The sequence below is a fragment of the Apus apus genome, chromosome 5 (genome assembly GCF_020740795.1).
Source record: "Apus apus isolate bApuApu2 chromosome 5, bApuApu2.pri.cur, whole genome shotgun sequence".
Taxonomy (NCBI): Eukaryota; Metazoa; Chordata; class Aves; order Apodiformes; family Apodidae; genus Apus; species Apus apus.
Window position 1 is genome coordinate 32,156,857 of NC_067286.1, and position 13,273 is coordinate 32,170,129.

Consider the following 13,273-nt stretch of genomic DNA (forward strand, 5'->3'; position numbering starts at 1 on the left):
CGCCTGGCGTTTCGTTCCGCAGCCCTCGGGGGCGCGGCTGTCGCTTGCCTTGGTTGCTTCACTTACGTTAGTTTGCGTCTCTGGCGCTTGCTTCTCCGCTGCCCCCGGGGCGCGGAGAAGCCCTGGGAAGTTGCGGAGGCGCGGGCGGACACCTGCTGTGGGCGGGGGCCTGGGGCGGCCAGACGGGCCGCGGGGTTTCCAGGCGGTTGCTGCGGGCGGTTCCGTCAGGGTGGGAGCCCGTTCTGGGGCGCCCGGCCCCGGCTGCGCCCCCGGCCCGCCCCGCGTCCTGCGGCTGCGGGTACCGCTGTGCGGGGCCTCTGCAGTGCGGGAGCCTCAGCTGCATCGGCTGAAATAAATTAATATCAACTACGCTGTTTTTTCCTCTGCCCTCTTCTTTCAGCCGTGTCGTGTTACGCACCTGTATACGCGACTCGGTGTATGCTGTTCCTGTTGTACCCGCCTGAGCTTTCTGGAAATGGCCCCTGCGTGGTCACATTCTCGGATACCTAGTTCTTGTGAATTATTGCAGGTTTTTTTGCAGAGAACCATGCATTTCTGTTGCTTAAACTCAAAATTGAATTAGGACTGGGAATGTGATCGTTTGGATTTGGGAGCTCCCTCCGTTTACACCTACTGAATAAAAAAAGCTCCTGACTGCTTTATTTGGTATGTGTGAGATATCTGTAAAGTACCCTCATTCTTGTTTGATGCTAACTTTGCCAATCCCCCTTTTAAAGAAAAAAGAAAAAAAGCCATGACATTTTCTTTGCTGTCAGATTGCTTTTTTAAGATTTGAGCCATTTAAAGTTTATCTGCCAGTAAGAATATTTGAATACTTTGGCTGGCATGGTGATGTATATTTGTACATATTTTTTAAAAATGTGTACTTCAGTGGCAAACAAGTTATACTGGGAACACCACTCAACATTGAATTGCTTGAAAGGATTTGAAACTTAGTTTAATATACATCTGAAATATTACTGGGCTTGTGTTGCTTTATTATGAACCTGATGGTTTGGAAAGTTTTTGTTTGTTTGTTGTGGTGTTTTTTTTTTTTTTATTCCAGTTTTAGGTCACAATGAATATCAGAAGGGGGAGCTTGGATAAAATTTCAAGGCTTGCTTCTGTCTCAAGAGCTTACCCTAATTATAGATCTTTAAATACATGTATGGAGTTATTAGCACCAGAGCCAGATTTGCCAAAGGTAATTCTTTTCACTTTCAGTGGGTCGGAAATGCTATGCTTAATTCATCTTAGTAGGATGCAAAAAAAAAAAAAAAAAAAGATTTTGCTTTTTTAGATTTATACATAGTTCTGGTGTCTGCAGTTGTGCTAAGGGGTTATGTGAAAGTTCATGAATGTGGGCTGCTCCTTGTGCATGCATGAAATGCTGTTCAGTTTCATTTTTCTGAATGTATGTTACATGAAAATATGTTGCATTTTCCACAAAGAGGTCTCTTCAGCAGTACAGCCTGGAAAACTTGGTTGCCTTCTCTTTAGACTTAGTTGGATTAGTAAATAAATACTATGTTAAGGAAAAGCATTTGAAATTCTGGCAGTAATTTGTAGAAAATTGGTATAGGCTCTTGAGGCTTGAGCCGGTATGTACATAATTTTACTTCCATCCCATTTGTGCTTTTAAATTTAAGTTGGAATACATGTTATTTTGCTTATAAGAAGCAAACATTTGAGCGGTTCTCACAAGTTAATTTTTTGACTGAAAAGCTCTCTCCGGATATGTTTGAATCAGATTTAAAAACGAACAAAAATAGTCTTCCAATAAATATGTCAGCTCCAGACAATCAGTGATCTGTTGGAAGTAGGTGTTCATCCATCCTCCGAGTAAATGAGTATTGGAGATTAACTTAATTTTGGGAATGGGTTGTGTGATATGGTTGTTGGGATGTAGGAACTGGGACTTGGTAATTAGAAATATAGACTGATTTACTTAGATTGGTCCAATTGCCCCCCTGTCTGTAGAAAGGGATTATACCTAGATGCTTCATAGAAGTGTTAAAGTATCTTTTTATAGGTTCGCAGTTGAGTATTAAGGTTACATCAGATAACTCTGAGTCTATGTTCTGACCTAAAGATCCTAGGCTATTGCATGACAATTCCAGTCTCCTGAGGCTGATAAATTAGGGGTAAGCTTTTCAGCACTTCAAAGACTATAAAAAACTCTATGGTATGAGTGAGAAATTGGGATCCTGCCTGCTGCAGAGCACCTGCAGTATCAGGAAATGGATGAGGCCGTTGTACACACAGACTCTTAACTGGTTGACTGTACCCTCTGCTGCAGAAGAAATGGCATAAACTTTGGAATAATTTCCTGGCCTGGCAATCCCAAATCCACAGTCTGTGGAATGATGAGTTAGAGAATCAATTTGATGTCTAAGAAACAGAACTCTTAACCATTCTGAAAATGGTTTTTTTATTGAAGAAGTACTCTGCAGTCTTATATAGATTATTGTTAGTCTTTGCGATAGTATGTGATTATCGTGATCATCTTTTTTCTTCCCCTTTGTGATTAGCTTTTTCTGGCTTTATGGTAGTAATTAAATTGCATTTTGTAGGTTGATCCACCTGTCAGTTTGGCTGGTAGTCATCAAAGAGGCAGTCTGGAACACTGCTGTCCACAAGAAAACAAAGGTGATGACAGAAAGAAACCTGACATCAAGGAAGTAAGAACTGATCAGCAAACCACAGTGGAGAGTATGACCTTTCTTCAGAAGTGTGAACTGAATCCCAGTGAATTGTCAGGTATGGGAACAACTAACACGCTGGTATTGTGGCTAGACGAGCATCGTGTTTGTATAGATGCATAAAATTCTACTGGTAGAGGAAAGAGAGAATGCAAATGGTTAAAATTCTGGAAGAGAGGGAGGTGTCAAAATTCGTAACTTCCCTATTTAGGATCCATCTTTGAGGGAAATATGTTATCACTGCCATTATCACTACAACATTTGTTTTGTGGTATCCAAGCTGTTACCTGCACCTTGGTGATGTCCTAAAAGATGAAGAGAAACCATCTGTGTGTTCCACGGGACCACATTAGAAAGAGTTTTCAGCAAGGTGTTTTTATTAAAATTGTCACAGACATCATGATAATTTGTTAGAAATTTTGTGTCCATATAATGGTCCACCAGTACAAGAAATTGGTTTTAATAGTATTTAACAACTGAACAATGCTAATACTAATACTTCAGACATAAATATGTAATATCTCATTTTAATGAAACCACTTGAAGAGAAGTGCTTCAAATGGTGTTCTTTTGACATTCTATAAATAGTAATAAATTAACTTTCTAGAGCTTCTGATTGTTTAAAAATTGAGAAGCAAAGGCTGGTTTGGATACCTTATTCAAATTTAGATAAAATTTCATTACAAATTTGGATCAAGAGAAATCCGTTGACTCCTGCTCTTGTGTTTAATATGAGTCCTGGTATACTAGTACATCTAATTTTTTAAATGGCCGTCCACTGCAGAGGCTCTGAAGTGATCCCTAACTGACAAAAATGTATTTTGTTCAAGTGTTAACATTTTAAACAGTATCTTCAAAGTTTCTTTCACATTTATTTTATTGTGAAAGGCTTTTTCTTATTTTTCAGGATGTATCTCTAATTCAGATTCTGGAGATGATAGCACTGAAACACAGACTTTGAAATTCTGTGAACCTTCCCAAGGAAAACAAAGTAATGCAAAAGCAGGTATTACTTTTCAGGTGTATAAAGTGAAAAGTGCAATAAAACATTTTTTTTTCTTCCCTCATTAATGCTTCTAGGAGGGTTTGGCCCCATACTGTATGTATGTGTATGTTAGATATTTAAAAAGGAATACTGCAAATTGAAAATGTATATGTGATATGGTATTCAAGAGGCATTGGATTAATTCTTTATTGGAGATTGTTTTATTAAAGGATATTCAGTTTCTTTAATGATATCATAGCATTTGAGTTTTACATAAATCTAATAGGGCAGAATCTGTGGCAATTCTATCTAGTGCAGCAGTGCTGGTCATCTGACAATATTTCCTCAGAACATGAATGGGATAGAACTCAACTTCAAAGCTTCACTCAGTAGTTTTAGGTTAAAATCCATCTGCTGGATTCAAGCCAGTTGAAATCTTTTGTCCTTGGTATTTCCCTGATACTCACCTAGATTTTAATAGTTGTCCCCTTTTTGTACCACTCATCTCTTTTTATGACATAAAGTAGCCAACACATCACAGTAAATGCTTGGGATCAATGAATGTGTAAAGTAGTTGACCTCAAAAGATTAGCAAATGGAAAAGGATTGTAGGACTACAAAACTTGGAAGTCTGGAATAGACACAGTGCTACAAGTGTTTCTTTTACTCTTCCTATAGAAGCTAAGTTTGACCAGGAAAGAGAGCAAAGCACGAGGATGCTATACTAAGGGGGAAAGCTAAAAGTGATCAGAAATTGTAATCTGCATGTTTAGGAAAAAGAGACAAAACAGAAATCTATTTTAATTAAATAATGGTAGTTTCTCTAATGTTAACAGCATTTCTGTTTTTGAAAACAAGATTTTTTCTAGAACCAGTATCAGGATCTGGTTTGACTGAGGTGTAAGTCAAGACTGAAACTTCTGTAACATTCAAAGTAGAGATATCACAGAGTCTCTCTTAGCCCCAGAGTTAATTCATTTTAATGAATGACATTTCAACTTGTATTCCACTAGTCAGGCTGAAGTGATTATTTTTTTATCTGTGATTTTTTAATTGATTGACTTGCCCAAAATGAGGGGACTCTTCCTCCCCTCTACCCCCATATCCAGCTGCTACAGCTCAGAGTTTGATTCAGTGTTCTGTTACAAAGACTTCTGTATTTTCCCTGTTACTAAGAGGTTTAGAAGTAAGCATGATACATATGCTTAAGAATATTTGTACTTATGTCTGTGGTTGTTACCAACTTATTTTTACTGCTTTTCAATTTTTTTTTAATTGAAATGCTTCAAGCTAACATTAATTTAAAATGTATTCTACAGCAAACTCTTCCTATTTGGAATATTCTAGAGGAACAAATGTAGATTCTCAGATTCAAGAAGCTATAAAGAAAATGAATAAACTTGACACAATACTGGCAAAAAAACATTCTAAGGAGAGAACAATTAAAAAACAAGGAAAAGAAATGAGGGCAAAGCTCTGGGAAGAACTTCAGGTTAGAAGTGTTTTGCTTATTTTGTAAATAAGTACTGTCTTACAGAATTGCCATATTTCGCAGATGCATAGTTTTACTAAATAACTCACAGTTGGCTGATTATAGCGAAGAAATGGATCTTTAAAAGTAACTTTGAGTAGTTTGGGATATATATTGGCTAGGCAGGCTTTGAAAGAAGACCGTGGTCCTTAAGAGTTAATATGACCAACAGCCAAATACAGAGCTGTCTAGGTGTGGCTTATTAGCATAGTCTTATGCTTGAGTTTGCTACTTGCAGGAATGATGTGACCTTACCTGTTTGAGGTAATGTCTGTGAACCCAGACCTTCAAGTGTTTATTCTGCTCTAGTATGACTTCTTAGGCCCATCTATTTCAGTACTATTATTGAAGAAATTAGAGATGCCCCTTGAAGAAGGTATAAGAATGCTACAGCACAAATTCTTTTACATTATTCCTGTTCTGGTCCTTTAGCAGTTGAGTGTCACTTTAAGCCTTGAAACATGCGAGTTAGTATTTCCCCTGAGGTTAAGTATTGTGTAATTTACATGAATACAAATGCCAGTTGCTTAAAATACAGTATTGCAGTTGGTTTGACTGCATCTTGTAATTTCAGTGTATTTGGATTCACAGCTATATGTACATTATGGAACTTCTTTGTCTTGGTAATGTATTTGTATGTTAGAGACAACATATAACAGAGGCTTTGAAGTTCCACTGTGTCTTTACTGTAACTTTAGGAGATGTTCGGAAAGTCTCAAGAATAAAATACAACAGTAAGTAAATGTCACAGAACACGGAATTTTTAATAGTGTCTGAAGTTCATTAGACATGATAAGCAGACAACATTTTTTTTCTTTAAAGTATTAACTTTTAAAGTAAATTTATGCATGTATCTTTGTATGTAAGCTTTATTTCTTTTGAGTAGTCTATTGGAACCACTGGAGGCCATGAGGAGATAGAAAACACAAAACATTTTTTAGCTTTGATCTCATCATGGCAGGATGCATCTGGTAAGTAAGAATTAAATACCTTGATACAATTATCCTACATTTCTATTAATATTAATATTTTTGTTGGATATGATAAAAAAATAAAGCTTTCAAACCTTTACAGTAAGATAATACTTGCATGTAAAAGTAAATCAAGGGAAAAAAATAAAGAGGAATGCGATACATAACAGAAAAATACAAACTATGCTAAGAATTACAGTGAATACCAGCAATGTAAAACTATATGTGGAACAGGGAAAGAAAAGTTAACTATTTAGAAATGTTTTCCCTATTGAGTCAGGACACAATTCTGTTGGAGTTATAAAGCAAGTGATTGAAGCATGTTCTAAAGGATTGGTAGTTTTCTTCCAAGAATGCACAGAGGATGTCCATGCTTGCAGGGACCTGGAAAAGAATATGTTCGGTATTTTAAAATGTTCTTTTTCTGTGGCTCAGTTCTTACTGGGGGAGGCACTGGTCCAAACTGTAGGCATTCTGGTCATGGTGTCCTTATTGGGAGGAGCAGGGGGAGCAAAAACTGAATTTGTCAAGAACAAACCATGTCAAAACTGCTGAAGAGTGGTTTTAAAAAATATGCTATTTGAATACTCTCAGTGCTGAAGTTCTCAGAGGTGTGTCAATCCTATGCACATCTTGTAACCTGTCAGTCTGTATGCCTTGGTTGAAAGGGTTTCTTGGTTGAAAGGAAGCAGAATTATGGTGAAACCTCTATTTTTTTCTTGTTGGGGGAAGAACAAGGATTTGAGGTCTGACTGGTTATTGCTTAGCAAAAATCTCAGCTTGAATTTGGAAAGATGTGCATAATAATGGTGGCAATGTGTGGCTAAGCATTTCAGCAAAACTTGTTATTACAAGGTAACCTGCTTTTATTTCTAAGTTTGGGCATTAAGGAAGGAACACAGTTTGGTACGGGTGATATTTAGAAAGCCTCCAGTAGATGTCAGTAAAGAAACAGTAGACAAGCAAGACTATATGGTTGCTCATGTTCCTCTTTTATTTCAAAGGTAACTCCTTGATGATCATGTACATCATATGGGTGCTGGTGTTCTGGCAAAATTCTGCAGAGTTTAGGTTTATACTTATCTTCCAGTTTGATTTTTATCTTGAATTTTCTGTGATATGCTACTGCCTTACTTTTCAGGTCTTACTTATTTAAATGAGTAACCTGATAGCTGCCCTGGTTGATACTGAAATGGAATACAATTCCTATATTTTGCTTTTCAGAGCTTGAACTTTGAAATAAATTGTATAAGGGAGCTATTTAATTAGAGTGGCTGTGAGATCAAACACAAGGTCCAGGTACAAAATAATTAATAACTTGTGTCCCAGCCTCTCAGGCACAAAAAAACCTCTTGAGACACTTATGGCAGAAATGTAAATCAGGAGTTAATGAAACAACCTTAATTTCATTCCCCTGTGCTCTGTGTAACAAAATCATACTTTCAGTTGAGTCCATTAAACTTCATTATTACAGGATATTGTTTGATTTTTCACTAAGGAAAACACACTTTTCCTGTGTGATATCTCTGGTTCTTTGCAATACAAGTCCTTTTCTGTAAGTTTGAAGTGTATAGGCTGCAAGTTAATGCTCTAACTTATACTTCCAGTCCATGTATGTCAATACCATGACTGAACTTTTTCTTTGAGTAACTGAAGCAACTCTGGCATGCTAGGATATTGGAACACATTTTCTAGACTATACCCTTGACCTAAGCCACTTGGACGTCTAATAATTCAGGCACAGGCAAACACCAGCTGTGAAAACCTGGGCACTTTATTCTCATTCAGACTTCTAGATGACTTGCCATATGGTGTCTGCAGGGGCTTTTGAACTTTAGGACCTTGGGCTGTATCTTTTGGAATGTAATTATTTGTATGGGCAGTACTTGTTAAAAACAAAACCATAGCCATATGAAACAGCATAATTATTAATGAGACACACTTTACCCTTTCCTCCTTTATGTCTTGAGAAGTATGGTGGCTATGTAATCTATCCACATGAATTTATTCAGATTTCAATGGTAAGATTTTATAATATGGTACACGTAAGACTAGATCTTCTTTGATGCATTTCAATTAAATTTTACTGAAACAAATCCTTGCAGATTTCTCCCAGACTAAAGAAGATGAAACCTGTACTTCGATATTTCACACACAAATTAATCCAGAAGATTATGATTGCCATAAACCCCAACATATTCAGGGTAAGCTTTATTAATCGTATAGTTGGTATTTCTAGAAATGGCAAAACAACATACACATTGGGTAGGTAATGAAGACTTGGCCCTTGAGGCTGGGCCAACGAAATCAGGAAAAGCAAGATGGCTTAGTGGAATTGCAGCAGTTCTTAATACTTTTTTTTTACAAATTATAAAAGAGAATTATTTTGTTTGTGGCCTATCTCAAACATTTTGCTTAACATGCTAAGAAAATGTTTACTGTTGAGTTTGTAAACCTCTTTTCTTTCATTGTAAAATGATGAGGTGTGTAACTGATTAATTGTAAAATGTAAAATTGGTTCTTCATGGAAATATTTAAAAATTTTCTTTGCTGTTTGTTATTCTAAGGTACTGTAATTTTCACAAATAGGCTTATATTCAAGAAATCATCTAAAAATGAAGTTGGTGCTGCACAGTTTCAACTGTTCTGTAATGTTTTTGCTTTCAGGAAAAATTGTATGGATGTTGTGACAAACAAATCTTCAGACAACTCATTTTATATTTTGTTAGGCTGATGATTTAAAAGGCTGCATTGCTTTTCTGGATTAAATTCTTTCTTGTAAAAATCAAACGTCTGTCCTGATTCTTTCAGACATGACTTGTTTATATGCACTGTATAGATGTTTGAAATGCTGGTAGCAGTGTAATGTGTCCAACACTTCAAAATGAATTGAATTGTGCTTTTTGTGCCTCTATTCTTTCCCTATTTGAAATTCAAATTTATATGGTTGAATAACTTCACATGTGTTGTGACATAAGAAAAATAACTTCAGCTGCCACTGCAATCAGCTGCAATTTTTTATTTCTTTGTCATCTACCATTCTATGTAAACAGAATGAATCTTATCTTCCTGGTGACTGGTTAAGATGACAAGGACATAATAAGTATTGTGTTTCTCAAGGCTGAGCCATTGATGGCAGGAGAATTTCTGCACTTTTTAGAATATGACAGCATATTTTAATTTTTAAACCTGCACCTCAGCTCACTTATTTTATCACTTGTCTTAGTCCATCAGTATGTGACCTTAACTTTGTGTTATTAAATGTTTCTTCACACTGGGGTGGAGGAATACTGTGTTTGTGATTTCTCTGTCTTCCTACCGTGTGTCTATGTTCCTCCCTTAAAAGGAAGCTTGTCATTCAGCTTCCACCTTCACAATTTCCAAGTGTGCTGGAGTGTCCTTGAGTTGCAGAGGTAGGTTTCATTATCAGTATTTAGGACAGCAATGACTTTTGAAGTTCCCAGTACAGGCATGGTTGGGAGTTGCTGTTACTTGCACTGTTTTGAGATGTTCTATGTTACGCCACTTTGGGAATGTCTACAATTGAGATCACTTAAAACTAATGAGCAATAAATTCCTTAAATCACTTTTCCTATTTCTGCTGGAGGCTTTAATATGGTTTCTGAATAGCTAAGACTTAGTGTTTTGATTGCTTTTGGGTTTCTGGGTAACAGTTGTCATAAAGGCATACCCTGAGCAGAAAGAGCTTAATTTGTGAAGTAGGATGTATGTATGAGCTTAATAATATTACTTTAACAATCTCATCAAGATTGGTAGTAAATTCTTGAAATTTGTACCAAATCTACTGAAACTTGTGCAAAATTTGTTGAGCTGCAGTCTCTCTTTTACTTACCCTGGGCAATCTTCAGTGTTATTTGTGTCCTAGTGATACCCATGGGCTCCTTCTTGAATATTCTGACATAGCCTGTATGACAGTTCCCTCTCAAAAACACTGATTCTCTAGGTAGAGATAGGTGTACTTTCAAAGTAATATTTCATATATGTTGCATATTGAGGTTTGGTATGTTTTGCTTATTTCAGGATATAACTTGTCATGTTTATATTGATTGTGAAATTCTTATGATTCTGTTCCTTGATAAGTTCAAGATGTTACCTGTAGTGTTAAAGATAGTCTGGGATGCTTTCAGGAAACAGTTGTGCATTTGATTGAACTGTGACAGGGTGTCCTTGGTCAGATCCAACACCTCAGTCCTTTAAGGTCTAATTGCAATTTGAGAGTAAGTCTGATAGGTGATAATGCTGCACAGTATTTTGTCCATACTCTGTGAAAAGGTGCATGTAATTTATTTCATATCTTGGGAGTTTGCTTTCCATCTGCTGGCTCTGAAAAAGAATTAATTTCATGTAAACTTCTGTAGTCTATTTTCTATTATCTAACACATTAAATTGTTTTGTTTTGTTTTTTTTTTTGTAGGCAAATAGCCTGTCTGGTTTTCAAATCTTTACTTTCTAGAAAAGGAAAAAGTACCATGCCTACTTTTGAAGTAGTTTTGGAGACTTAGAAGTTGGTTGTATTTGGTTAAATTTGTTATTTGATATGATACATTGTTGGTAAAGGAATTGTTGTTTTAAAACTGGTAAAAGTATCTGAAAAATAGAGTATGTGCCCATTTTTGTATTACAGATAGAAACCTATTGTTGAAAAAATATACATGTGATATTGTCAGAATAACATGTGGCTGTTTAATACATTTACAGCTCTATGAAAAGTTTTGTTTTTAAAAAAAACTTGTTTTATAAGCTGTGTTATAATAATACCAACTATATCATCTGTTCTTCAGCTGCTTTATTTAAAAAAAAATGTACTTGATATGTCTCCAAACAGTTCTGTGGTTTTAAAAAAAAATGGTCTGGTTTTGTACTGATGATAAAACTGAACCAATGATAGGGTTCAAAGGAATGCTGTGGTTTTTAAAGCCTCCATATTTAACATTTTTGAGGTCAGAAATTCAGAAGTATTGCAGCCTTTGCAACATGGAATGATCTCACATAATAAAAGCTTAAAAATGAGATTAGATTTTGACAGTAGTTTTGTTTTAAATGTAGCAATATAGTTCATATAAATAATGAAAACAGGATATAAAAAGTTTTTCTATTTACTTTGTGTGTATGTTAAAGATTTAAATGGGATTACTCTTATTGCAGCTCTCACTGAATCAGAAAAAAAACAATCATAACTTTGCAACTTTTTTTCCTCAAACTTCACATTATCCAGGTGAATTAGAAACAGATGAATTCCTTAATCAAGCAGAAAAAATGCATAGCAAAGGTAAAAACAATCAGGATTTCATTAAAAAGAACATTGAGGTAAGCATTAAAGCATAAAAATCATTAATATTTTGTTAAATGTTAAGTAAAAAACCAGCATATAAGTACTTCTGGAGTCAGTTGGGTTTTTATGAGGGACACAAAAAGCTAATTAAGTATAACTGAAAAAAATATTGGTGTTTAAAAAGTTGTTTATGACAGAGTAATGTATAAGAAAGTTCTTGTCTTGGATGCTCATTGGTGGGGAATGATGCTACTTCTATGTATTTGCTAAAGAGTATTGAAAACTGAATTGTTCTGTTTATGCCTGGACATAGCTTGTTTTGAGGGCAAATACTTAATAAGACTTTGTTTAAATGTATTTACTGTTAAGTTAAAGGAAGATGTTCTTATGCATAGATAAGGAATAGCTATGCAGGTTGTTAATGTATAGCCTGCATGGTACCCTTATTTACAGAATAATTATTTGTCAGAAAACAGATGCTTTGATTTTCATGCTTATTTTTTTTTGTGAAGGCCTAATAGCTATAATGACTTCAGTGAAATGAAAAACAGTGCAGTGAAAAACATCTGCCCCCTGCAATCTGAAAGACTGTTACAAGATTATCAAGTCATTGTATGTAGGGTGCTAGATCTTTCTGTCAAGTTGATAAATTGTACTATGGCAATAAACAAGATTTGGATGCTGATTTCATGGAGATTAAAAACTTTGTTTTGGTGCTGTTTGAATTGGTTGAGTTCTAAAGTTTATTTTTTGTTTGTCTTTAAATATTTCAGTTAGCAAAGAATTCAGGAAACCATATTGCTATGGTTGAGAGAGAAAAGAAAAGGCTAATAGAACTGTTGAAAGATATAGAAGATGGAGTTGACCTGGAAGGTCTTGAGGTATGGCAACTTTAATTTGTACTGTCCTGTTGTATTTGCCTTGTTTTTATGGCAAATCTGAATTTAATTTGGTTTTAGTCCTTCCATGAAGTAACCTACTGAGATATGAGTGAAAAGCTGGACAAATCCAATTGTCTTTGTCTCCAAGAATGAATTTTCATTGGCTTCTTTGTTCATTTTACTAACACTTGGACACACCTGGCCTCAGAAAATGAGCAGAACTTAAAAGAACAGTTAGACAAAGATGGAAGGAGCCTTAGAATCATAGTCGGAGAAGGTAACCTGTTTTCTCTGCCCAAGTAAGGGGCTGTGGCCTATCTAAGTGGCTAGTGCTGTAGTCTCTGGTAGAAGGGCCAGGAACCACTCCAAGAGTTTTTTGAGGATGTGAACTTCAGAACGCAGCAACTGGGGCAATATACGTTGATTAAGCTTATGTGTCCATTTAGAAAGGTAACATGACATCTTTGTGTGGCTTCAAACTCACTCTGTCTTGAAGGCATTTATGCTTTAACATAATATTCTTAAAGGGCGTGCTGTCTGCATACTGCAGTGGATAGTAAGAGGTGAAGTAGACAGAAATCGTTTCTTGATGGAGAGTAAGGAGAGTGTTTGATTGTCCCACCAATCACCTCTTCTAGGACAGTCTGTACCACAAAATGATTCCCAGTAATGTGAAGACATCAAATGGTCTTTTGATCTCCTAGTTATTGGGAGGTGGCCTTTATTTCTTTCTGCTTTGAGGAGAATGTCACAGTGAAGGAGCGAGTACTCAGGGACACTTGTTCTACAGAAGGAATCATAAGGCTGCCAGGATGGAAGGATAACGTTTGGTTTGAAAAATGAATCATACTAGAAAGTTAGAGTACTTTTCAACTATATATTGCATTAAACATGCTAAAGATACATTTTT

The 13,273-nt window shown here is 35.9% G+C and overlaps 1 protein-coding gene across 2 annotated transcripts in view; it reads left to right on the forward strand.

Moving 5' to 3' along the window:
• The window catches only part of FSIP1 (fibrous sheath interacting protein 1), an 81,342-nt gene that overhangs the window by 283 nt on the left and 67,786 nt on the right, over window positions 1-13,273 (forward strand). Inside the window, exons 2-10 of one of the 2 annotated variants that reach the window (XM_051621252.1) lie at window positions 542-666; window positions 1,067-1,204; window positions 2,574-2,760; window positions 3,610-3,708; window positions 5,007-5,179; window positions 6,105-6,189; window positions 8,295-8,393; window positions 11,426-11,517; window positions 12,256-12,363. In XM_051621252.1, coding sequence (XP_051477212.1) covers window positions 1,079-1,204; window positions 2,574-2,760; window positions 3,610-3,708; window positions 5,007-5,179; window positions 6,105-6,189; window positions 8,295-8,393; window positions 11,426-11,517; window positions 12,256-12,363 — 969 coding nt within the window. In that variant the 5' untranslated portion in view covers window positions 542-666; window positions 1,067-1,078. The remainder of the gene's footprint in view (window positions 1-541; window positions 667-1,066; window positions 1,205-2,573; window positions 2,761-3,609; window positions 3,709-5,006; window positions 5,180-6,104; window positions 6,190-8,294; window positions 8,394-11,425; window positions 11,518-12,255; window positions 12,364-13,273) is intronic. The other variant, XM_051621251.1, reaches the window with a different exon arrangement.